The 25,966-nt window shown below is 41.6% G+C and overlaps 1 protein-coding gene across 4 annotated transcripts in view; it reads left to right on the top strand.

Annotated features, from left to right (window-relative positions):
- The window catches only part of MKX (mohawk homeobox), a 48,992-nt gene that overhangs the window by 11,125 nt on the left and 11,901 nt on the right, over positions 1-25,966 (top strand). For all 4 annotated transcript variants that reach the window (XM_066991570.1, XM_066991571.1, XM_066991569.1 and 1 more), the window contains 2 exons: positions 899-1,052; positions 2,272-2,607. In XM_066991570.1, coding sequence (XP_066847671.1) covers positions 899-1,052; positions 2,272-2,607 — 490 coding nt within the window. The remainder of the gene's footprint in view (positions 1-898; positions 1,053-2,271; positions 2,608-25,966) is intronic.

Raw genomic sequence — 25,966 nt, forward strand, 5'->3', positions numbered from 1 at the left:
CAAATAGCATTTTTGAGACCTGATTTATCATTAGATAAATATTGTTAGAGCTGATGTAGCTTGCCTCTGCTCTTGCTCATAGTTAGGTTATGGTGAGGTCACTTTGTCAGTACCGTATTTTCTATTTTGTATATTTTTAAGTTACAGTAAATTTAAGGCCAGTGTTTTCTAAGGTACAGTTTCATGCAATGTCACTGAGAACTGAGAAAATCCATAGCTTCCTGTCTTTAGTAGTCACTGTGCAAGGAATTCTTATTTTTGCTGGTTTTTTTTTAGGATTTCCATGACAGAAGGAGTTTGTGAAAGCTGCTAATCTGTAGAGCAAATGGCTGATTTCTGCCGTGACTCAACGTGTGCAGTGGTCTGTGTTGGACTGTCCTGATACCCACTTGCTGCTGTTCTTCACGACCTGATAAAACACAAGGAAGAATTTAGGCTTTTATATAACCAAATGCAGAATAGGTTTTTCTGTTCAGCAGTTTTATTGTAGCCTACATAAACATCAAAGGCAAATTGCCTAACATTACTTATTAATTTTAATTTAGGATGTTATTAATACATCAAAGTTTTGTATTGGAAGTTCAGGGCATTATCTGTAAAAGAGGGAAGATTAATATAAAATGAATACTTGAGGACGCCTTAATTAAACATTTGTTAATAAATTGTTGAGGGTTTGCTGACACTTGTGAAGGACAGAAAGGCTGAACCTTCTGAGTTATCTGAGGTTTCTGCTCTGCTCAGTGACAGTTTCACAGACTCCTGGTGCCCCATGGTTGAGGGATGTTTCCCTTATTTGCTGTCTCCTTAGGGCACACGTAAAATTTGTGTAAACTGTATGGGTTGGATTTGTTTATTTGCATTGTTTTCAAGGGAAACTAACACATTCATTTTTAAGCAGGTGTCGAACTGGTTTGCCAATGCAAGACGTCGCCTTAAGAATACGGTCAGGCAACCAGACCTCAGCTGGGCTTTACGAATAAAGCTGTACAACAAATATGTTCAAGGAAATGCTGAAAGACTTAGTGTGAGCAGTGATGACTCGTGCTCTGAAGGTTTGTTGAGGCATTTTAAATCAACTAAATGATTCTGTGAATTTTACACTGATTAAAATATATTTAGAAAGTATCAGATATCATAAGTTGGCTCTGATTTCTCACATGCCCTCAGTGGAGCCACCTCTGTGAATTAGGGGCCATTTTTGGCTCACAAATACTACTGGGAGCAGTTGCAAAACACTTGCAAAATGGGATTGTGTAGGTTATTCAAGGGTAACAGTCTGGTTGCATGTTATTTGCCTGCTTTGTGTAGCTTTGCTACTAGAAAGATAATTGCCAGTTCATTCAGTTCTACAGGCACATTCTGCTTTAAAGGAAAAAATGGTTTCATTTGTCCGTGTAAGGAAATGAGAAGTCTCTGGACAGTTATTTTCCTAGATGGAAGGGCTACATCAATATCACATCATTGAGACAATCTGATTAACTGCAGTGGGGCTTATTGTGTGCTTAACTAGAAATTACTGTATTTAGTTTGTATTTTACCAGCAAGCATTTACCTTAAAGTTTCTCTGAAAAATCTTTCTCTTGCCCAAATTAACGAATGTAGGAACTTTTTTAATAGTACCCTGTATTTTTTTAATACAATATTGTTACTAATCATGTCTGTACTCTTTTCTGCCAGTTGTGAGGAAAAAAATGCTACAGAACATTGCCAGAAATGTGTATGTGAATTTTTAAAAGAATGGTTCAATTTGTACTCAGTTTCAATTCTATTTGTTCCCATTTCAGTTTGTTCTCACATTTCTTTGGTATGTACTTTCCTTTGAAAAATTGTTTGCAGGACAGCTAAAAGAGTACAGTTTAACAAAATATGCTTAAATTTGCGCCAGTATTCAGGAGAAGCAAATTCCAAGTTATGATAATAAAAACTAAGTTTATTCAACCAGATATTGAAAGGCTTAACATTAAGGCACTTCTCTCTTTTTTTTTTTTTTTTTTTTCTTACCTGCTCTGTCTTGCTTACAAACAAATTAGCCCCAAAGACTGTTTTATAACAGCTAATTAATTTGCTATAGCAGGAACATCTGAGAATCCTGGGAACTAGTCTGAGTAATGTGTGAACAGAAGAAAATCAAAGTAATTGGCTAATGTTGATGTCTAAAATTTTTTGTCTAGTTTTAGTTATATTTATAGCAATTTAAAACATGTAGAGAGTGCCTCTTGTTAAATATTAGGTATCTGATGTATCACTGTATCTTTCTGCCTTTGTTTTTAGATGGAGAGAATCCTCCAAGAAACCATATGAATGAAGGGGGATACAACAAACCAGTTCATCACACTGTGATTAAAACTGAAAGTTCAGTCATAAAAACAGGAGTGAGACCAGAAACAAGTGCCAATGAGGATTACGTGTCACCCCCCAAATACAAAAGCAGCTTATTGAATCGCTACCTGAATGACTCGTTGAGGCACGTCATGGCTACTAACGCAGCTATGATGGAAAAAACAAGGCAAAGGAATCACTCTGGTTCATTTAGTTCCAATGAATTCGAGGAGGAATTGGTGTCTCCATCGTCATCAGAGACAGAGGGCAATTTTGTCTACCGGACAGGTAAGGGATTCTTTCTGCATCATTTCTAATACAGCTTTGGTGTTGGTGTTCCTGGAATTGTGTCACCTGGCTGGGCCTTTTACAAAAGTGGGTAACTCCTGTTCATCTTCTCCTATGAGAGGGAAACTCCTGTCCTTGCCTTTGTATGAGAGTGGGTAACTCCAACCCGTCCTCTCTTACTAGAGGGGATAGCTCCTACTGACCCTCGCGATCGCTGAAGGAGTCCTCTCTGCAGTGTTGGAGCTCTGTGCTGTTACTGACTGCTAAATGGAGCTGGTTTGCATTTTAAATGGAGCTACAGGGCGGATTTTTAAAATGACACTTGTAGGCCTGTTTGCCAGCACTACGGCAAGCCTAAAGAGGAAGAAAACTTTTGAGTATTCTGGAGTGAAGTACCCTGTGGCCCCAGCTGGAAGGAAGAGGACTTTCCATTTTCAAGGTGGCTGTTTGTGGCACCTATATGAGCCATATGCCCCTTGGTGGAGTGCATGTGACTTTCTTCTCCTGTTGTACATCCCGATTGCTGTTCTCAGGGTGCCTTCTCCATTGCGTGGCCTTTGCCTCTCATGATTACATGGGTTAATCAGTTTAGACCGGTTTCTGTACCGCTCTCCAGGCACAGTGCACTGAGCTAAGGAGCCACAGACTCGGCCTTTAAAGATCTTGGTTTAATGCTTTTGAGAGGTTACACATAATTTATAGCTTTTATCTTATCAATAAAAACATAAAAGCATGATTTCCGTCATCCGTTGTGTTACCAGAGGAAGGCATGTGGGGCTGCCTGGTTCATGCCAGCAAATTGCTGTAAATCAGGGCAAGGTCAGGACCTGCTCAGGTCCCTGTGGGGCAGTGAGTGCTGGAAGGCTCCTCTTGCAAATCTTGTTCTGAATTTCCCTGGGGACATAACGCAATGGCTGTCCTCTCGTCTTTGAAAAAAATTAATTTCTGCTTCCAAATCTCTGAAGGTCTCAGCTGGCGGCTTGGGATTTCCACCCATCACAGCAGCCCTTTGTATTTTCCCTGTGAGAGTGGCCCTTTCACAGGCATCATCACTTTTGGGATGGATGGATAGACATTGCTGCAATGTGCTGGAGGGCTTTGCACTGAATTAACTGTAGATTTAGATGTTGTACTTGGTTCCTTGTGGCTTCCCTGGCAGGCAGGCTGGGGTGCCCATCTCCTTTGCAGCCTCTCAAGTCTGCAGCCTTTTCCTGCCTCCTCTTTCCAAGCATATTTCACATGATTTTTGTCCCTGTGAAGGGGCGACCAGCTTTTCAGAAGGCCGCATGCTCTGGTGGGGGTAGGAGGACATTGGTACGTGCAGGTTGTCAGGAGATGACCAAGGCAGGAGTGGAGGCCCCATAGAGAAACAGGATCTTGTGGGGAGCAAGAACACGTTGCATGCACGATGAATACATTTCAAAATTAACTCTCTCTATTCATTTAGGGATTTTTTTTTTCAACATACCAAATGCATTTGGTCCACATTATGGTTGTGTTGTCTGCCAAGTTTTATTTTTAAGTGAAAAGTTACTCAAGAACAGATGCAGCAGCTCAGATATGTAAACTTCTGTTTTTCTGTACTTTTATACCGTAACTTAAAAATGGACACAGTGACTTTTTAAAAATTGTAATAAATTTGCTACTGGATTAAGTTCTTCTTGCCAAGTTCCAAGCTGCACTGAAAAATATGGTCTCTAATGAGAAGGCTGAGACAGGCACGTTGTAACTGCACTGAGTTCACAAGCTGGGCTGGAATGACTAAAAACCGGTATATTTGTCCTTAAAGTTCATAACTGGCATTTATGGAACTCCTCTTGAGATCGTATTTAAGTCACTTCTTAAACATCTTTGTTAATGTTTTGCAGTGCCATGGCCTCTGGTGAGAACACACTAGCAGCTCTCAGGATGTAGTTTTATTCTTTTTACACCCCCAAAGCAGACAAGCAGTAGCTTGCCAATAGAAAGAAAAAGGTCATGTGCATGCTATATATTATTTGATATATCCTACCCATATGTGAGTGCACATGCAGGAAATAATAGGTACAGTAGGCTTTTTTCAGCTACAAGGTTACAACCCCACTAATGGTTTTCTGATGATGTTGTAACATGCAGGAATTGACTCCTTCATGAAAAAGTAGATATTTTCAAGTTATCATCCCTTCATAAAACCTGTTTAGAAATAGATGAAATTAAAGAAATGATTGCTAGGACGGGAGAAAATAAGGACATTTTATTTTTGTTGTCTTCTCTGTGTAATTTGAACAACACCTGGGATGGCAGCTCTCAGTGCAGTCGTACAGCATACTTGTGTCTGTGTTCTCAAAAATAGCTGCACTCCACTTCGGTTAAGCAAAATAACAGCGTGTGTCCAACTGTGTCTCTCCTGGTAGCAGCAAGTGGATATTTCAAGTGAGATATCAGCGCTTAAAAGGAGCTTGCCTCTACAGTCCTTTGTTACACAAAGCAGCTAACTTTTAACACAAAGGGGCTGAAGCAGAATTTTGAAGTTCCTGATAGATGTTTTATTTTATGAAGACATTTTGAACAGGATGTCAAAAAAACACAGGGTGAAAATTGATTGACATTTTATTTTTGAGAAATGTTTGACAGTATTACTGTGCTCGTAGGAGCAGGAAGTCATTTGTTTTGAAGGAAATTCTTTATTGTGCTTTCCTGAAAAAGCACCTTTTTGTAGCAGATTGTGAGCAGAAAGTTTACTGGTGGGGTCTGCTCCATGCCATGGGCCAGGCTCTGATTTCGGTCACTTCAGTGCCTGCAGTGCTTGGGGTCAGCGTGGCCACAAGCGGCTCAGTAGCCTGCACCAAATTAACAGGATATGAGCGCAGCGTCCGGTGACAGAAACAAGAAATTGCAGTTTAAAGTTTATAAGGAAAATGGGTAGTACAATTTCCCATTTCAGTCATTAACATGCTTATAAACACTGGACCATATGCTACTCTGGGTTCACGCAACCGGGAAATCCCGTGTAAAGATCAAGGACAGGCTGTATAGCTGGCAGTCGGGAGAATGGCCTCGCTTTGTACCTCTGCACGATTCCCGTGAGCTCGTGAGAAGCAGCTTTAGTGCTGGAGCAGAAGCAGCAACCACAAAATCTCTGTCCCTGCACGGACGGTGTCTGCACTGCTGCCTCCCCCAGCCCTGCCCTCCCTCTCGGGCTGTGGAGCTCGTGCAGCAAACGTGCACGGAGGGGATGCGGTGTAGGATGTGGGGGGACAGGGTACAGCCAGCTCAGAAAGAACAGACCAGAAAAGGCTGTGAATATGCTTGGATATGCCACATATGTAAGCGGTTCTGTCGTAAGCTGATATGCTTACATATATATAATGTGGCATACGTGAATGTGTTCGCTTAAGGCAGAAATTTTCAGTTCAGATTAATCCTTGTGCAGGTATAATATATAAATATATATTATTGGCCAAATATGTCTTAAACTGACCACTGAAATGCTTGCTTCAGTATTTTTGTTTAGTTAAAAATCCATGTTAGAGAACAAGTTTTCATTAAGTCCTTGGCAGGCTTTCACTCGCAGCAGGTTCTCTGTATGACAGGAATAACTAAAACCAGACTCGCCTATCTCTATTTGTTGCCCAAATGCACATTGAAATAACAGTCCGGCTGCAACAAGCACTTCAAAAAACATATAGCAAAAAGACCTAATAATGTTTGTAGTGAAGGTGGATGTAAATCTGAAACACCCACGCCAGTCTTTGTTTCATGAATTACCAAAACGCCGACTTTGTTTTTGTGGTTACGGACGGCCGGTGCTCTACGAGTCCTGTGTCGCTGGTCACCTGCAGAAACAAAACGCTCTGCATTGTTACAGTTCAAGGAAATGAAAAAGCCCAACTTTCTGGGATATCGCTGTCTGGTGAGCTGTGTTGTGCAAAAGAAAGCAAAAATTAAACCGAGAGGGAGAGAAAGAGTGTTGAAATGGCAGGACAGGGAGCTTTCTAACTTCTTTATGCGGGCAGTTTTCGTTGATTTCAATTTATATGTTACTTAGCACAGCAGAAAAGCCAGAACAAATAAAAATAGTGAGGAAACTAAAGACTTACAGGCCTGGGAAGGAGGGTGGCTTTAAAAAAATCTTGAATGACTGTTTGATTTTTGAAAATGTTTGATCTCTATTTTTAGGCATTTATACTCGGGAGTGTGTTTAGTTTCTGATGTTTTCATTACTGCTGCCTTTTTCTTTCCTCTCGCCTTCCTTTTTTTTTCTTTGATTTGGATCTTACAAAGTTTGTGATTTATAAAGCATGATCCTGGGACTCTTACTGCAGCACACTGAGCATCTCTGAGGCAGCGCTCAGCACGCTGCAGGAGCAGGCCCACATAGAGCCCCACTTAGATATTAGGGCGTAGGCATTCACATACGCACTGTGCAGACACAAAACTGTAGAACAGCCCTGTGGTTTTGTGTGGTCCTTGCCAAATTTTCCTCTCAATTTAACATTTTTAGAAATTAACATGTAATTTAAAAACGAGCTATAAAATTTAAAAGCATAATGTGAGCACAAAGGAACCTGTTTTCAGAAATGACTCGAGGGACCAGCAAAAGCTGCGAGCATTAGTGACTTTTGCAAGTTCAGTCTAAACGGTGCTGGAGACCTTGGGGATACCTTAAAATAAATGCAAACCTGGGAGAGCTGAAGGAGGTCCTTGTTGCAGATCCTAATGTTCTCCAGAAGTGAAATTAAAAAGGGGAATGTCGAGTACAGTATTAAATGCACAAAGCAGCGCAACTGCGATTTGAAGGTTGCGCATTTAAGATTGTATTTCTGCAGGAATTTTGTTATTACATGGCCAGATTCATCGACACTGAAATAGTGTGGAATTGAGAACTGGGGAGCGGATTGCTTTTAATTTGCTGTTCTGTCGTTTTTTTCCTAAAGAAAGATTAAAAGGAAACTGCTTCGCTACAGGGACAGCGTCAAGTTTAATATTTATAATGATAGCCCAAACTTGAGAATTTTAAAGATCCTGCCTGCTCCCCTCCCAGTTAAGTTGGTTGTTTGCTTCTTGCATTTCTTTCAGTCTGAATAGCGGAAATCAAATAAGCTCTTCTTTCTAGTTCGTCTTCCCAGCCTCCTCTAGTTTCTTGATTTCTCAACATTTATCTTGCAAGTGGAATGGGTCATTATTTCTAAATGACAGAATCTTTTTTTTATTATTTTTTTTTATTTTTATTTTTTGAAATGTATCGGTTTCAACCAAAATTTCTCAGGTAGCAGAATGGAGGAAGATCATGCTGTGCCGGGCGGCTCGGCCGAGAGTGCAGGGGCCGAGCATCCTCCCCAAAGCCTGGGCACGGGGGCTGCTGTGGCAGGGGAGACCTTCCCCTCCTGAGGGCGGGGGGGAAGCTCCTTTGTTATTGGCTTTTCTGAGCCATTTCTCTCCACTCCCTGTTCTGAAATGGGCAGTTCTGTAGGAAAAGGGAGTATTTGTTTTCTCACAAGAGCCGGGTGCAAACACCGTGCATCCTTGTTTTATGTGTTTGTTTTCAGATATAGATGATTATGCATGTTTTGGGCTCTGTTTTTGGTTTTGTTTTTCTAAAACTCAAAGTTTTAAAAATTCTGGAGATTGGGTCATGCACTGGGCTTGTGATAGCAGCATGTTCGTGGATACAATTGGGTGTCATTGTGGTGCAGACAGCAGGGAGCAGGGGAAGTACCCGTGCGCGTCTGCTGCTGGTTTTGCTTCGGTTGATGCCACAGTGAACTTTCTGTGTACTTTGGTAAAACCGAGCTCACGCCAGCTGCGGGGCTGCAGAGCATTTTCTCCAATGCAGCTTACTTTAGGGCAACAGCCCACATGCCCGGCAGCTCCCGACAGCATCACAGAGAACGAGATGCTTTCGCGTGAGTGATTCGGAATGGAAAAAATGACAACATTTGACAAAAAAAATAAGTGAGATTGAAGAACCAGGGGGTTGTCCGTATTTCCGTGGCCACAGGTTTCTGCTGCCCATGCCCTCACAGCAGCTTGCTGGGGCTTCTCTGAGACCATTAATGTTTCCCCAATGCAAATATTCTCAACAGCAGCCAAAAAAGCCGCACATCCCCGTGCTTGCCTGGGACCTTTCTTAGACACAGCGAGGAAAATGTATGGTGCTGTCACCAGTTGCTAACAACCATGTATTTTAATACTCCTCGTTAGAGTTAGCAAATGCTCCAGGCCAAGCCTCAGGACTCATTTATTTAGCAAAGGTGTGTTCAAGGAGAATAAAATATTTATCCCCATTTCCCCATTGTTCAAAACGGCCTCAGAATTATGCTGGGTTTTAAAACCTGAGGTCAGCCCAAATGTGAATGTTGCAGGAAATTGTGTGTGTGGAAAAATACACAGGCATAAATCAGAATGTTTTCCAGTTTAAGCTGTAGGCTACATGACTAACAATGAATATAATGGGGAAATTAGTGAGAAAATTAGCAGTTAATTCAATGAATATTTAAAGACTGTGTGAAATTACCACCTGGGAAAACTGATTCAGTGAAATGGATGTGTCTCCTTCTGCCTTTCCAGAGCTAGAGCAGGATTTTCCTGGGTAGCCAGATTCCTGTGCAGGTGACTTATACCAGGAACGCCAGGCTTGCACGCTGCCTCGCCAGCACGGCTTCTGCCCTGGTGCCTGTGAGCGCCGGCGGCTGCAGCTGCTTCTGCTGGGAGTGGTGGCGGGCTCTGCAAAGGGAGCACTTTCCTCCCTTCTGGGGAAGGTCCTCTGTAATCACACATTTAACTCGATATATCACTGACGGGAAAGTGATCTTGAGTGCACAGCTATGCCTGGAGGCAGATGGCCCCCCGCACTGGGTTGTGAAACGTGCCCATCCTGCGCCTTGGAGCTCTGCAGCATGTGGCACCTGCACGAGAAGAAAGAGAAATTCCAGGGACAAAACCCATCCTTTTTTGCCCAGTGAGTTACTTTTACATATGAAATACATTTCCTTCATGAGCAAACACTGTCTTCGGTGCCACATATTAACACAGCATGCAATACACCAAATGTGAGCGGGAGGGGAGGGGTACAGGAAAGCCAGGCGCAAGCTGTGCTTGTCCCATCCTGTGGCAGTAAATGTGAAGGAATGGGGAGCCCATAAAAATTTTCACTTCTCTCTGGAAAAATGTCTGAATTGAAACTTCATACCTGGCGTGGGGTTCCTGCATGTTCCAGCATCCCCCCTCCGCTTGGGATAAATACGGCGGCTTTGGGTAACCTCCCGGTGCATCCCGCACGTGGTGTTACGGCGCTGGTGTTCATGTTGCTGCAGTTAGGGCTGTATCTGTGTTTCCATTAGAACCCTTTTAATCCACAAATTTATGACCCAGCTGTAAAAATTCAATCCAGACTGAAACTTGGCACAGGCAGCGCTCGTTCTCCCATCTGTGGAAGGGATTTAAGCAGGTACATCCCAGTCGTAGTCATCGCAGCTAGGCCTGTAAATCTGGAGCACGATGACTGCTGAATAAAGCTGTAACCTTCTTAGTAGTCCAGGAGTTTGAAATATTTTATGCTTATGATGAGACTCGTGGAAAGCAGCTTGTTTGTGTTTGATCATATACATAGTAAATAAGGATAATGTTTTGAGTTTAACTATGTTTGCTCACAGGCACAAGCACATGCACTTTCCTTACCATGTTAATATTTTGACATGGGTGGCAAATGCATGAACGTCTACAGGATCTTGTTCCAACACAGGGTCTGATCACTCTCAGGTAGCGCAAGAAGCTACCAGAACTAACGGAAAAAATTATCTTTTGATCATAATTAAAGAAAAAATAATAATAATGAGAAATAAAAAGACCAGGTTGTTTTCTCCTGAATTGGATTTTTGACTGAGATTCTCTTAAAATATGTTCAAAACTCTTTCAATATTGAACTGCAAAATTAGTTTTATTCACCATCTCTTGTTTCTATCTCATTTTTTTTTTGTAAAAAGCTACAAGCTGGAAGTTGCCTGACCAGATAGACTAGTAATCTTATCTGATCCAGCAAATCCTATTTCCCTTTGCAGGTTTGTGGTTTTTGAAAGTCATTCCGCAACTTAAAAAACTCCTTTATGTGTTTAACTGAAATTTTTTAGGTCATTTGTCCATAATGTGAATACCAGAACCATAATGATGAAAGCAGTTTAGTGAGACCAGACTTCTGATCCTCCATGCACATTCACAGCAGAGCCCTTGGGAGGGCTTTGGCACAGTTTGACGAGAGGATTGAGGGGGACCTGGAATCTCTGCGTGGGCTGCAGATGGGTCCGTACCCCGCCGCTCAGAAAACTCCTTGGTTGTGTTCAGAAAATGTGGGGAGTCTGTGGGTGGTGTGTATGAGATTTTTGCCAACTTGATGGAGCAAGGGGAATGCTTGTAGAAACACCTGTTCCCCCCAAATCTCACATCTGCCTCTCTAAAGTTCAATTTCTAGTTTCTAATTATCCCAAAACAGAAAAGCAGAGCTGGATTCTGTTTCGTTCAATCCACTTCACTCCAAACGTAAAAATTTGGGTGTGAGATACAAGGGGTAGGCATGGAAATTATCGGCGGGTCCTAAAGACCATTGCAGGTTTTGTATGCTTAATGGCATTAAAATGGCATTGGATAGACATTTTAGATTTGTTAAAGGAGAAATACATCAAACAGTCAAAGCGGACAAAAGTCAATAATCTAAGTGAGTTTTATGTGAGCTACAAAACAAAAAGAGCGGGCGTTTAAAGCAGGGAACTAAGTTGGAGAAGTAAGCGGCATTGTAGAAAATCTGGAAAACGTAAAAACAATTCAAACAGAAAAAGATCAGATAAACAGCTAGAGCTGGAACAGCTGAAAAGAAACACAAAAATAGGTAAGGCAAAATTGCAACGAGCCATGAAATGCGTTTTCCTTAATTTTTCACAGTGGCCTTGAAACCTGATGTTGGAGCCTCTATCTCTGTTCTTTCGCTGATGGCCAGAAGCTGAGGTTATGGTGACCAGATCATTTGGTATGGCACTGACATTTCGAGTTAAAAGGGATTGCCAAGACTCTCAGTTATGACACTAAAATATACCGTTATTTCTAAGGCCAGTTTTCGGTCCCTCCCTCATGCCTCCACATTGATTTAGGCAACAGATGCATGAAAAGCAAAGCAGCATTCAAAATAATCCCTTAGTTGAAGCTGGAGGAAGGCTGGCTAGTGGGCTGTAGCCAAAATTCCTTAAATGTTACAATGTTTTACATTTCTAAATGTAAAAACTTTCTTTCCAATGTGAGGTACCAGCCAAACGTCTTAGTTACGGTATCTCAGAGCAAAAGCTGGCATGAGGCCTCGCGGTCATTTGCGGGTATTGACAGATTTACACCATTGAAGATCAAGTTAAATGTTGTCGGTTTCTCCATCTCCCCTTTACTTTGTCAGACTTTTTTCTCTCAGTTACTATTTGTCAGCTTAAATCCAGTTTGCTGGAAAAACGAAGGCTCCTCACGACCTGGCTCTTCAGGAGCGAATTGCCTCAAATTCTTCCTGCTCGCCAAGCTATTTTGTAATGCATTGCAAAACAGCAGCAGGATTGCTCTCCCTGCACTGCATGTACTTTGTGGGCTAGACACTGTGGTCAGTTATAATGAGGTCTCGGTGTGCTGGAGGATTTGTCTCTGCCCCTGACTGCCGGAGTTTCATCCCAAGTCCTTTCTCCTCCAGCTGCTCCTCCCATCCCAAGGAGCAGGGTGTGGGGCTGCCCCGTTGTGGTCAGATCCGTGGGAAGCCTGGATGGTTCCCATTGCTCCAGCGTGTACGTCGCACCCTCTGCTCCTGAACATTTGTGACAGCTCTGCACCCAAGGACAGGGGTGACAGATTGCATGTTACAAGGGCACACTCAAACTCACCATCCTACTTTTCTCACTTTTCTGGTGGTTAGCTGGTGTAGCTTGTGGTTACTGCCTAATTCCATCCCCTGGCACTGCCATCACACCAGTGCTGTGTGGGAGCTGCGTGAAGCCCATGGCCCTTTCCCCTCAGCAATATCAGGAGGTGCGGCTTCCTAACTGTTGATGCCCCGTAGTACTGGATGGTTAGCAACACTTTCTGAAGTGGGGAGAAGCCAAAATATCTGTTTTGCTCTCAGCTCAAGAGACTGCAGTAATGTGTGTAGACTGTACAATCTTTCATGTACTTATATATATATTCATATATTCATGTATCTGTGAAATATATTCATACTTCCATATGTATATACCTCTCTCTCTCTATACACACATTTCCTCAGTGCTCAGCAGTAATCTCTGCTGCTTTGCAGTTTTGCTGTGTTTCCTCCTTCAGCTTGGAGCTGAACAGCATTTCAGACTGGCAGTAAACTTTGTAAAATAGGGGAAATCAGGCCCCCAGTTGTATTATCCACAAATCATTAGGTATCTCCCATTCAAATCCCATACTGAAATACTTGCCCCAGCTCTCCTAGAAAAACCCCAAATCCCGTTCATGGTGGTCAGCAAAGACGATGAGGCTGACCTGCAGGGAGTGATCCCAGTGGAGCTGATGTTTTATGCAAAGGCCTTTTTTGCGTGCCCAGACTTTGGCTAAACGAAGGTAAAGAAATGCTTTTTTAAACATTTTAAATGAAATAAAATGTCAGGTATCTTTATAAGCCTGTTTTCATTTTAGTACTGCCTCGCAGCATTTCTGCTGCTGTTTTCAGTTCTCATCTAACAAGACTGTGAGTGATAATAATTTCTCCTGGCTACCAGCATGTGTAAGAATTAATTTGTGTTTGTTATATTCGTTGTGGATCTCCATATAGAAAAGATCACTAGTATTTCGGAGTCCTCTATACCCCTCCAGTGCACTTACAGATTCATATCCCCAACTCTATGCCCCATTATTTCAAAAGGGGCTAATAATTACATCAGATGGACGATTCAGAGTAATGAATGGACAGGCACTCAATGTTTTAAAATCAAGCCCTTAGAAGTGCTTGGTGTTGGACCAAGCAAAAATCCAGTGTGCCAAGATCTGGTCTGTTTTTTGAGCGTTTTGGCCCCAGAGCATGCTACATGGTTTGACACACAAAGTTCATGTGTTTGCAAAGCTTTCCAAACTTCATTTGGTGAACTCCTGCTGCTTTCAGTGGGATCTTTGCTCACAGATCAAAGACTGTGACCCTCGGAGAATGTAAGTGCTCATATTTGGCACTTCCTTCATTGCTCTTCCTTCATTCCTTGCACAAAATAGGAAAAATAAAGGCTTTATTCAGCCCCACATTACTGCTGCACTTGTGGAGGTTTGAGAAGCTCTGTCATGTCTCTGCGGGAATCACAGCTGCTTGCAGACACCCCATCCCTGCCCAGAGCAACGGCAACACCCGGACCCAAATGAGCCCACCAAAGACCTCGCCATCCTTATGGCCGTGTCCTCTTTCCATCCCGTTGTCTGGACTGACTCCCTGCAGCAGCTCCACACTCCCACCACATCCACCCTTGCCCGCAGAGAGGCTGAGTGCCACCATGCCGCATCTCCTGTATGCAAAAAAGGAGGATTTGGCAAAAAGTCAGGTCTGGGCGAGGCTGAGCAAAGGGGAGCAGAGGGGGTTGTAACAAGGTGCCTGAAGTGGGTAGGGCAGAGACCTGGGTTCATGCTGTCCATCGGCCCCCACGTGTCTTTAAAGTTGGATTATGGCTATAGGAAAGTCAAATGCCCCAAAATCACAGATAAAGGGTAAAAGTTTATAAAGGAGACAAGGAGGGAGAAAATCAACAAATTCCTGTGATATATTGTATGTCATCTGTACGTGACACTCTGATACCTTCAAATGCTTAAACTAAAGACGTAAATATAATTTAGTTTGTAAAAATATACCTTAGTTATAATAAAATGATAATAGTGGAACTTGGCAAAAGAGCAGCTAATAAATACTACACTTTTGAAATGTGCCTGGGATCCAAGTACATACTCTTTTACTGTGCAGTTAAAGCATGTGGCAGGACATGCTAGACCAAGATTTTCTTTTTGTCTTTCCAGTGGAAAACTAAAGTTCTTTGTTTAAGTGAAGCCCATTGGGAATTTTTCTTAAGTAAAACAAGGAGCTAAAGAATTCCATTCCTTTTTGCCAACTTTCTTCCTCCTTCAAGCCAAATTATCGATTAATGGGGCATTAAATATCAAATACTGCCTACTTATATTCATACCCATTTTTATTTAGGTTTCTTCAATACTCTCTCATTGGTATTTCAAACACATCTGAATTAAGAGATGAGATATGGTATTGGGAAAAGGCTACCCTTTCCAAACCTTCTTGGCCTTATAAAAATAAAGGTCAGAAATATAAAAGTCATTACTTTTGCATACTTAACCTTACTTCTGATTTTTCAAAAGAAAAAAAAAATTCTGTGCTCCTTTAAGATCTTCTTCCTGAGCTTCATTCTTTGCCTTCTTCATTAGCTGTCTCCATTTCGGTACCCTATAGTTTTGCCAGCAGAGCAGCCAAGTGAATGCTTGACCATATTTTTGTCTGGCTCTAGCAAAACCGTGATCTGACAATAGAATACTTTTCTCTGGGTTTTCCTTCTTCCCCCAGGGAACCATACTTCAAGGGCAACCTGCTTGTCCAGCATATGAACATGTGGAAAATCCACTGCTATGCACTAATGATTTTCAGATGGGCCATTGTTGCTGAAAATCATCCCAAGAGCAGCAGCTTCTCCATTGTGCACCTAACCGCTTTGGGATAGCATTGCTCATAGCTTATCTGGAATAAACCCTTTGCATTTACGTATAGGGTGCTGACATGTGCTGCAGCACACATACGTAGTAACGACGTTTAGAGAAAAAGTGGGTAAAAGTTACTGTTGTGGTTCTTTTTTGGCCATTGCAACATGCATCAAAATCTGACATTTATTTTAGCGTGAAAACATAAATGTAGGAAAAAGTCGAGCTATGCCAAAGATCCACGACAGCAAGGCAGAAGCACCCGAAATACTGTCCACAAATGAATCACTTTCAAGTTTTTGTTTTAAATATTTACAAGGAGACTTGTCACACACTGGGGGAGACAAGAATGAGTTTTAATTTTTAAATAGTTTCTATTACTGTTCTTCTCAGAATTTGCATTCCTTTTAAACAACTTTCACTTTTAATCTGTAATTAAAGCCAAAGTTTTCTTTTAATTTTAAAAGCTTGTCCTTGGACTAAAATAACATGGAACATTTTTAAACATTGATCCAAGCTGCTGTAGATACATTTTATTTAAACCACAGAGCCTGCAGTTGGATTCCTGGCGTTGCCAGATAGACTACGAACTGTAAGTGTGGCAATGATGACTGTGGAGTTCTGGATGCTGCTCTACCAGCGAGGAGGTTGTTTTTCTGGAGTTGTTCCTCCCTTTGGGCCCTATTCATGAATGACTTAATCTCTGTGTATGATCAAATGTCGTGCAAGTTACTGTGCACAGAAAATCAAGGAATGCTTCTCTTCCCCGTGCTCCTTACATGGAATTGCTGCGCCTGCCCGGCGAGCAGTTGGAGAGCAGTAAGGGTGGGAAGTGAGCAGCAGCAAAAACACACACCAAAAACCACCAGAAGTAACGTAAAAAGAGAGAGACAAAGCAAACAGAGAAACCTTTGAAAGATTGGGTGTGCAAGTTGGATTGGGCCATGCACAGGCGGCTCGAGCTTGCCCAGGCAGCACCAGCTGGAGAGGGAGCAAGTCTTTTGTGTTACAGGAGCAATAAATTCACCAGCAGAAACAAAAGTGTTCCCCAGTATTTTCTCTGGAGCATTGGCAATAAAGATGCTTTCCAGCACATGTTTCTATTAGCTTGTTTCATCTTGGAAAGCAAACATTTACTGTTTTGATGGGCAGATCTCAAGAAGTTCAGGGAATCAATGCAGCTTAGTCTTTTTATCCTCTCAACCTAACTGCTTGCGTGGTGTAATTCTGTCCCTTCAAGGGATGTTAAGCCAGGAGTGATTTTCACCCCCTTCCCTTGAAGCCAAGACAGAGACAAGTCTCACAAGATTTTCATTAGCTGTGATATTAATTACACTGTACATTTTTCTCATGATATTTTCTTAGAGATCCAGCAGAATACAAGGTGTGAAGCACTCTCTGTTTTCATACAGACCTCTTCCTAATTCTTTTAAGTATCAACAAAATTTCAGCTTCTTTTAGGTTCTGTGCTCAGTCAAGAGGGAAGAAAGGACTAACATTATCTGAGTTGTTTTTCTCATCACCAACACCCTGCGGCCACCGCAAGAAATTCTGTCTGTCTTACCATGCCTTGGTGTGGGGAAAGATTGCTATAGCAGGACTCGTGCACAAAGCAGTGACTGGTAGCAAATGGGGAATTACTTGACTCAGGTGCTGAACTTCTCCAGCTGTCAGTAGCAGCTACACTTGTTTGTCCGGGGCAGGGACTGGAATAGTCATTTAGCTCTTTTTGAGACACTTTCCATCCCTTTAGTACTGACAATGGACTTAAAAGACGTAAATTGCTTTTCAGGTAGGCTATTGCTGGAGTATCACGTTTGCTCTATGAGGCAAAAGATAGAAAAAAAGGACAGAAAGGGAAGGGAAAAAGGAAAACTTGCAGCCAGGAAATAAATACAGGTGGGAAAATGAAGGACAGAAACTTTTGCAAGGTAGTAAAGAGTGGAGAGTGGACGAGGAAAGAGGAATGCAGAATCAAGGGCAAGAACAAAAAGGAAGAGGAGAGGGAAGACTGGTGGAGGGGAAGGAAGAAAGAAAAGAGATTGAAGGGATGAAGGTAAGAAGAGAAAATACTGGGAAAACAGTTATGATGGAAATACTGGTAGGAATCTGGAGTGTAATTGGAAGGGCTCTAGAAAAAATTAGAGAAGCATAGGTGATATTAGTATTTTTCACAGTACAAAATGAGGTTTGACGTTTTTCCCTTTCAAAGTATTTGACAAACAAGGATGGATGTACGTTCAACAGATATATTTTACCACTCTTCTTGGAAGGCACCTTTGAATGTAATTACTATGTCCTGGCTTTTTCTTTTTTTTTTTTTTTAAATGTTACTTAGGCTAGGAGCAAATTTTCTTCCGGAAAAAGGTATGATCTTGCTTAAAATGCAAATTATTTAAAATTTAAAACCTTAAAATGTTGCTCAAAACTCAGTGAAAAACCTGAACTGAACCAAAGCTGAGAAATACTCTGATTTTGGTGGTGAGAGGAGGGCTGTTTGCGTGGGGTGTGTGGTTATTGATTTCCTAGTGTCTCGGTACATCCACACTCCCTGACTAAGCTGGATGCAGATGTACAGAAGAACTTTCACACACTGGCTTCATCACACCCAACCCAGACTTCGGAGAATCCCACCAAGACATATTTTGAAAGCTGTAACTACTTTTCAGGCTACTGTAAGACAGTTTGGCAAAATGTGGAGGCTTCTCTGACCCAGTGATCCTGAAAGTTTGAACTTCTCCCAGGGCTGCTTCTTTCTGTAAACTTTTCAGATCAAATCTGTTTGAAAAATTTTCAGTTCATCATCTGTACTTACAGGCAGAAAATCTTCTTAACCTACTGCATAGTTGGCTGAGGGCAATTTCTTTGTGCTCCCCTGAGATGAGCATTGGTCACTCACAGAGAAAGGACATCACCTGGGATGGACCGATAGTCTGATCTGGCACGGCAAGTCATGCATTCCTATATGGTTCGTGGTATATGTGAACCTGAAATATGTAATGCCAGATCAGATTATACATATAATTTTCAAGTTCAGTAAAAGGCTTTGTTTCTTTTTCCTCCATCATTTTTTAAAGAAACAGAATTGATCTGAATTAAAAACATGATTGGTGATGACGAGTGGGTGGTTCTGTTTACCCTGCCACATTATATAGTACCACTTTTACTCCCTGTTTGGATAGCAGTCACAAGACCCAGATATCAAGCTGTGAAAGTATTTTTCTTGCAGCAGCCTTTCTTTTTTTGGCAGGCAGTGGCTTTGGAGATGCCTCACATTTTGTCATGTGATTGGACTGCTGATGAGGTTTCTGTGCTGCCTCATTTTCCTGGATTCCATCTGAATTAACTCTTCTTTGGGTTGCGACCATTAGCGCACTTCTGGATGAGCGGGGTTTTGCATCACAGTGGAGTGAGCTCCTAACGCATGGCCTGTGTAAGAAAACAGCCCCTAAAGAAGGAATTCACTGTTAGTTCCATGTGACAGAAATCTGTTTTCTGTACCTCCAGCTGTCCACATCCAAAACACATTCCATCTTCGCAGTACTATTCCTTCCTGAATCAAGGGAAAATGAGAGGAAATGACTAGTATATAATCGTTCCATCTAAAAACATTCAGCTTAGTCTTGTAAACACATAAACTAGTTCTTTGTAAACAAATGTCTTAATTTTCTTTAAACTGAATATTTAGATGTCAAAGATAGAGAAGCTGGATATGTCAAACACATATGGTTCCTATTGCATCAGAGGCTTTCTTAATTTTGGTATTATAATTGAAAAGACATTTCTGAAAGCGTGTTAACCTTACAGAAACTAATCTATCTGTCTCTCTGTCTGGTCTAGGTTTTATTCTTCCGTCATCGTACTCTAGAAACATCTTCCACTTTAAATGTACAGCAGTTACAGTGTTCCTAATGGGCTTTGAATTGCTCTTGCTTCTTCCAGGGCTCAATGTGTATTCACTGTTTGGGGTAGTCAGTGCTGGGGAGCTGACAGGGGCTTTAAGAGGAGAGAACTAGGAAAAGGCGTCAAAGAAAAAAATGGGAGTAGGGACTATACTATGATTGTAAATTTTTACTTTATTCCTATATAATTTATGGCACAAAGTGCCCTGGGCAAAGTAATATTTTTAACTGGACAAAATTTCTATCCACACCAGAAAGCAGCAGGTCTGCTTTAAAATATAAGCTATTTTATAAATGTCATGAAACATCTATCTGCCTCGGATAAGGCAAAATATCAGTTTGGCATCCAGAAGCATGAACAATATGTATTCATTTTTCCTCCTACAAATAATAAGCAGAAAGCTTTTAAGTTTACATCTGAAACAAGTACATTTGAAATAGAAAACACATTTGTATCTCAGGCACTGCCATTAGGTTTACCGCTAGTGGGGGCTTTAAATGCAGGTGCACACTCTGCAGATAGCTGAGCACCATGCATTTACTTGCAGGTTGCTTTGGTGGGATGCCTTGTGCAGCTATTTGCAGCGCAGGGGCTGGCTCTTCCCTGCTGCCAGAAGTGCACCAGATGTGCCATGGGCATCGGACAGGGGCAGGCCTGAATAAATCCACATTTTCCAAACATACAGAAGACTTAACAAAAAATTACCTTTTTTTTTTTTTTTGCTCAAGTGAACAATGTAAAGTCCACAGGGGTCATAGAGGTCAATTTATTTGTCAAATGGAAATACTGGAATCCAAAAAAACATTATGAATCATTTTGGTGTTTCAAGTTCAGGATGCAGAGTAAATTATTCCAAAAATAATGGTAGCCAAATGTCATTCCCTCCAAACGTTTGTGTAATATCTATTTATCTGTGGGCAGATGACTGCTATGTATAATCAGAGGCAGACTTTTGTCAAGTTGAGACTAAGTAAACACAGCTGAGCACAAGCAAGTTGGACTATAACTTTTTTGAGTTTTGCCAGCACTGTTATGACCTTGAAAATGAGCATTTTTACAGAGCAATCTGCTTTCAATACGGGAGAATTCTTTGTGTTTCAAATTAACAAGTGTTGATTGGAAACTCACTCTGTTTATTTTATTTTATTTTATTTTATCGTATTTTATTTTATTTTCCAAATGAATGAAAAGTGTGTATTTGCCCAAAGCAGGGCGTCATTTCTGCTGCTTAGAAATTAGGAATGTTTTGTAAAGGAATGCGTCTTGCACGTATCTTTGAGAATAAGAACAATGGTTATAGAAAGGGCTGTCAACTCATCTGAAGCTTCTTTGTATAATCAGAGAAAATTTTCTTCTGTTTCCTTGAAACAGAAGTGCATATATTTAAAATGTGCTGTGCAAGTACACGTAGCATTTAGGCAGCAGATTTTATACCCCTACATATCTAGTTACTAGTTTAATCAACCTTTAAAAAGTCATACTTCCATTTATAAATTTTGCCCATTTTTCTAAAATTTACTCTCCTACTTAACGTTTTCCACAGACCCAATTTTTCTCTAAGACACAGGAAGAAACCGGTCTCATTTTGTTGTCAAACAGTAGTACAATTTAAGCCTTCATTTTGATATGCTGATTTGCTGCTTTTACTTTGCCAGTCATTTGAAGAGAAAGCATTTTGCTCTCTTGATTTTAGAGGCCACAGCATTTGGAGTCTTGAGGAGGCTTTGGACAGAAGTGAACCATGCAAAGTCTTGCTCAAAACTTTGCCTTTCAGTAATTACAGCAAATTAGTCTCAGCCCTTGCCAGTATCTCTGCTTCCAGGCACTTCTGAAGGGATGTTTTATTCATTTTAAGTGCTGTGTGTAAGCCAGCCTAGACACCTAATGGAGAGGGAGGGTACATGTAAGCCAGGTACTATCCCACCAGGTGGTCTTGGATGAAATACTGGCAGTGGAAGTCTCTTCTTGTTTCAGGTTTTTCTATCCCTATCATTGTACCAAAAGAAAAATGAAAATGCAATTGGAAATAAGGCTGAAGAGGAAGATGTTAGAAAAGAGTATGACACGACTGAGAAGCTATTTTAATTGAGAACTGTGAACGGGGGATGTTCCTGTACATTCCTATACATTGTTCTCTGTACCAAAATGCAGATTTTGGAAGCAACGCAGAAATTGCTGCTCCCAGGCCTGTCGAAGCAATTCAGCTTCTTAACATTAACCAAAATTGTCTGGAAAAGGCCATGATGCCAGGGTTTTTACATGCTTTCTTGTTTTCTCTAAGCATCTCCTCCATGGGTGCTAAGGGTACAGGCACACATATCAACATCCTATTTCTTATTTTATTCTGAGATTTTTGCTTCACCACAAAGACCTGTAAAAAAAATAAAATTAAATCATCTAAGCCAATGGAGAGGGAGCGTGGAGTGTGCCAGGCAGGTATTAATTGCAAAGCTTAGCAGCATCATGCAGGACCTGCCATGAGCATTATCTTCCTGTAGCAGCTGGCTGTGCTGGAGATGCAAGGGGAAGGGAGAGCTCTGGGTGGTCTGCAGCCTTCAGGGGGCTTGGAGCACCCCTCAGGATGCTCCTACCCGAGGTGAGAGTTGCCTAAGAACTGGCTGGGTGGGCCGCTGGGTGGGCTGTTTTTGCCTACACTTCATTAGCTTGTTAATCTGAAGTAAAATGGTTCATGGTAGCCAACTAGGTGGGTTGTGTGGGTGCTTTGTATGTCCTGATGAATCTGTACCCTGAAATACAATGTTTGCTGTGGCTACCCAATGTTGCGGAAGGAGAACAGGGAGGAAAACAGGCATTGTCCATAGGTGGGATTTGCTGCGCCTGCTTTGCAGACCCTTTGCAGGTCTCCATCATCTTTGCAAACTCTGGTGTACAGCCTGCCACTCTGTGGGAAAGCTTTGGCTAACAGGCAAAAATAAAAATCAAAAAACCCTTGCAAACTGAAAGAAAAAGCTTTTATTATTCTAAAAGTGGAAACAGAAGTACTGCTAATAATAGCAGTGAGTTAATTAGAGAACACGAAGCATTTAAATTCACAGACCTTGAAGCCTTTGAGTTATAGCTGCCTGGCTTGCATGGCTGCTCTGGGTCCTCCTCTCGTCCTCTGTCCAAAGGCTCAGAGCCTAGAGCTGGACCACACTGGAGGGATCAAAGCATCTCAGGTTTTTCTCACCATAGTTATTCCAAAAATATGAATGTTATTTATGTTTAGAGCAATGGCTGCCTGTCTTACTGCTTTTCTTTATTGAAGTGGAAATTTGGGATCTTAATTCTTAAATGGAGATGAGCATGCAAGGCTGTCTGTACAAACATATGATTGTTCCATACGCTGGTTACCCTTCTGAAGACATCTAACCAGATCGGGGAAGACACATGAGCAAACTACAGAACTGTGTGTTGCTCTGGGATTAAGTTCATTTTGCTGCTACATGATCAGAAAGTCCACAGTGATTTTCAATTGCATGTGTGAGGAGTTGTATCCTATAAATGCAGACATTTTGTATGTTTTTTATGCATACATCTAAGCTCACTTTCCCCTGATTGCAAACCCTGCTGGGCAAAGGTCTTTTAATTAATGGTAACAGGTCTGGTTATTCACCCATGCTGATAAGGCTTCTGAGTTGTTTTTGTTATGCAGATCTTTCGAATTATTCATGTTTTGCAAAAAGACTCGTTTTTCAAAGCATGTCACTTGATTTAACCATAAATACCATATGGCTTTATCATAAACATGTATGTGTTTTTTAAATCTCTGATACAGTAAATTGTAACAGAGGAGGATTCCCTAATAGAAGTCTCCTGACTTCCAGGAAAACTTGTATGAGCTAATGTAAAACAATATGTAGTAAATGTGACATTTTTGCTCTCTGCATCTGTCTTGCATATTTTTGACACACCCTGTCTCTGAATCAGCAATTTGACATTTTTAAGAAAAGAGTATTTACTCTATTTGGAGAAAAAATGTTTTGAGGGACTGCTTTTGGTAACACCAACTTTGATCTTGGAGGCTGATAGCTGCCAATTCAATCAGGTTTTAGAGGAGACTGTTGGTTTTAACTCCCTTAGATCACGTTCACTACTGTGACTACACTGGTCAAGGTAGTTAGTGCCTTTTAGGGAGAAATATATCTAATGTTGCTGGATAATATGTTTGTCTACTGTGGTAATATTACATCATGCTGTAGTAATTTGTTGGTTTATTAGTACAAAGGCACGGATTCTTTTTTATCACTTGTTATTTAAAATAGATGTGTTATTACTGTCACTATTATTATTACTACTACTCAGTTTCCAGTGCCAGTGGAGCTTTTTCAGGTGAGAACTGTTTGCAGTGATCTCAGAGAATCGGCATCTTCACTCAGAGAAACAGGCTGGGCATATTGCCCATGGTTCAGATGCTCTCTATTTGAAAGCAAATCTGTTTGGCTTGAAATACCATGGCTTAGGGTCCTCTACAGCTCAGCAACTGCATCTATGCAAACTGTTCCTCCTGGGCTTAGGGTTTGACTATACCTCACTGTTAGGCAATCTGTCCTGCAGTTAGAGGAGCTGAGTGGAACAGCAATAATTTCTGCAGCATAATGGAGTGAGTTTTACAGAGGCCTCCAAATTCATGCAATCCTGCTATACCAAGAGCCACAGGCAGTAAGTATATCAAGGTCAGCATGAGCTGGTAAGTCCTGCCTTTCCACAGCAATCCTTGCTACAGTATAGGCCCACTGATGTGGCATAACGTTGCTTTCGTGGCTCAGGCAGTGTCCCCACATGGCGCTGTGCTATGCCACGTGGATAGGCGATGCCCCACTCTGTGGTGCACGTTTATTCAGGCGTGCCTCATGCCCTGAGTGCTGAGAAGTCTGAATTCAGTCCCATGTTGTTATCAGTTGACGATGCTTCCCTGCTGTTGAAAGCTGGTTTCTTGAAAATTGCTGTCTCCAAAAGCAGCAGTGTGTGTTGAATAACAAACCCCTTCACATTCAGACTCTTCAGGTTTGGGAACGGAGCCAACATTCTTGAAGAATGATTTAGTGGCCAATAAACATCTGCAAAGTCTGTAAGACTGTCAGAAGCAGTAACGTTGAAAGTAAAGATCATATCAGTAGCAATTCCCCTGTCCTGACAAGGCATTCAGTGCAAATATTTGTTCAGTCATCCTTGCTCTCATTCCCGTTATCACAGACGGTTTCACATGTTTTGCCAAAAGAGCAATTCCCTTTTTCTTCCACAAAGCTGTTCACATCCAAGGCCTTTGCAATGTTAAATGCTGGCCTACTACTGTTTCAGGACCTCCCACACATGCACTTTTGGAGTGCAGGAGCCTCATCTGTCTTACGCAAAGCCTCTGCTGTGAAGGGCTCTTACAACTTTCAATTAGTGAGCATCTGCAGTGTTAAGGTTTTGCTGCTCCTTGAGGATTAGGGCTCAGTCTGAGTGATTTATTGCACTGCACCAATCTCCGTGATAGCCAAGATAGTCTATCAGCTCTTCTAAGTACAGTTCTCCTGCTGAGTAATTGAAATTGCACCGCACTAGGACTCAAAGCATTTGTAAATACGAGATGATGTTTAGAGAAGAAAGAGGTGTTTCTGCTTCTTCAAAAACTGTTGGCAATTGGGTACAACTTCCTGAATAATTCTGGGCACATGGTTCATCTGCTCCAAGAGCCTTCCCCCTTTTACCTACTTTGTTGCACTGTCTCTCACTGGCTCGGTGAATAGGAAAACTGGAAACACAGCCCTTCTTGAGATACCTCCCAGTTTACTCAAATCTCTGTGGGCCTGTTCAGAAGGTGTCTGGGAATATTTAGGTTTGGGAAGAAATACTGTAATGGAAATAATAACAGTATGAGTTGTGGTGGGCAGGAGCATGAATGCTGCAGTAGCTTCACAAGGGAATGCAAAGGCAGCAGAACTAAAACTTAACTAAAAATTGCATTCAAACAGTAGAATATTTTTTGTGCAGTTGGAGAACAATCCACAGGCAACTATTCCCCCTGCAGTTCATTCAGCAACGTTACTTTCTGCTATCTATTCTATGTAAGGTCAAGCGTGTTTGTAACTACAGCTTTCTGTGTAGGTTCCTGTAATTCCTCTGAATGCAGAATAAAGGGGTTTCCATCACGTTTCTAGCTAGATGAGGAAAGGGATACTTTTCAGACATATGTGAGGTAGCCCAGTTTCAAAGAAGCGTCAAAAACCAGCTCACATCCTCACCAGGTGCTCATTACCCCTTCTCTACTGGCAAAGCAATAACGTGAATGCAGCTGAGCATCTCTGATGACAGGATAATTAATTTAATGATGTGCTGTTCAGTGCTTTTTGGTACATTCCATCTGGTCCTTCACAAACTTGAATAAAGTTATTTTCATAAGATATCTGTAGGATCTCACAAATGGGGAATTGAGGCAGTGCAGAATTCTGATTTAAAGTCATTTTGGCCCAATTTTGGATACCTAAGACCTCATGGATTCACATATTTTCATGCCTCTTTATACTTTCAAAGCACAACTCTTGTTGACCTCATTTACACCTGCAAGTGCTCAGCACTGCTGAAGAAGAGAGCCCAGGCTCAGAGTCCAGAGACTGGAGAATGTACAAGGGCCATCTGTGAAACAGCTGGTTAAAACAGCTCATCCAGCCCCACGCACAAACGTGTGGCACAAGCAGAGAGACTGCCAATTGTTATCATGATTTACTGGCTCGTGTTAAAATCACCTGAACTTCTTTTATCTTCTTGCATTCCC

This window comes from Anser cygnoides, chromosome 2 (assembly GCF_040182565.1).
Source record: "Anser cygnoides isolate HZ-2024a breed goose chromosome 2, Taihu_goose_T2T_genome, whole genome shotgun sequence".
Taxonomy (NCBI): domain Eukaryota; kingdom Metazoa; phylum Chordata; class Aves; order Anseriformes; family Anatidae; genus Anser; species Anser cygnoides.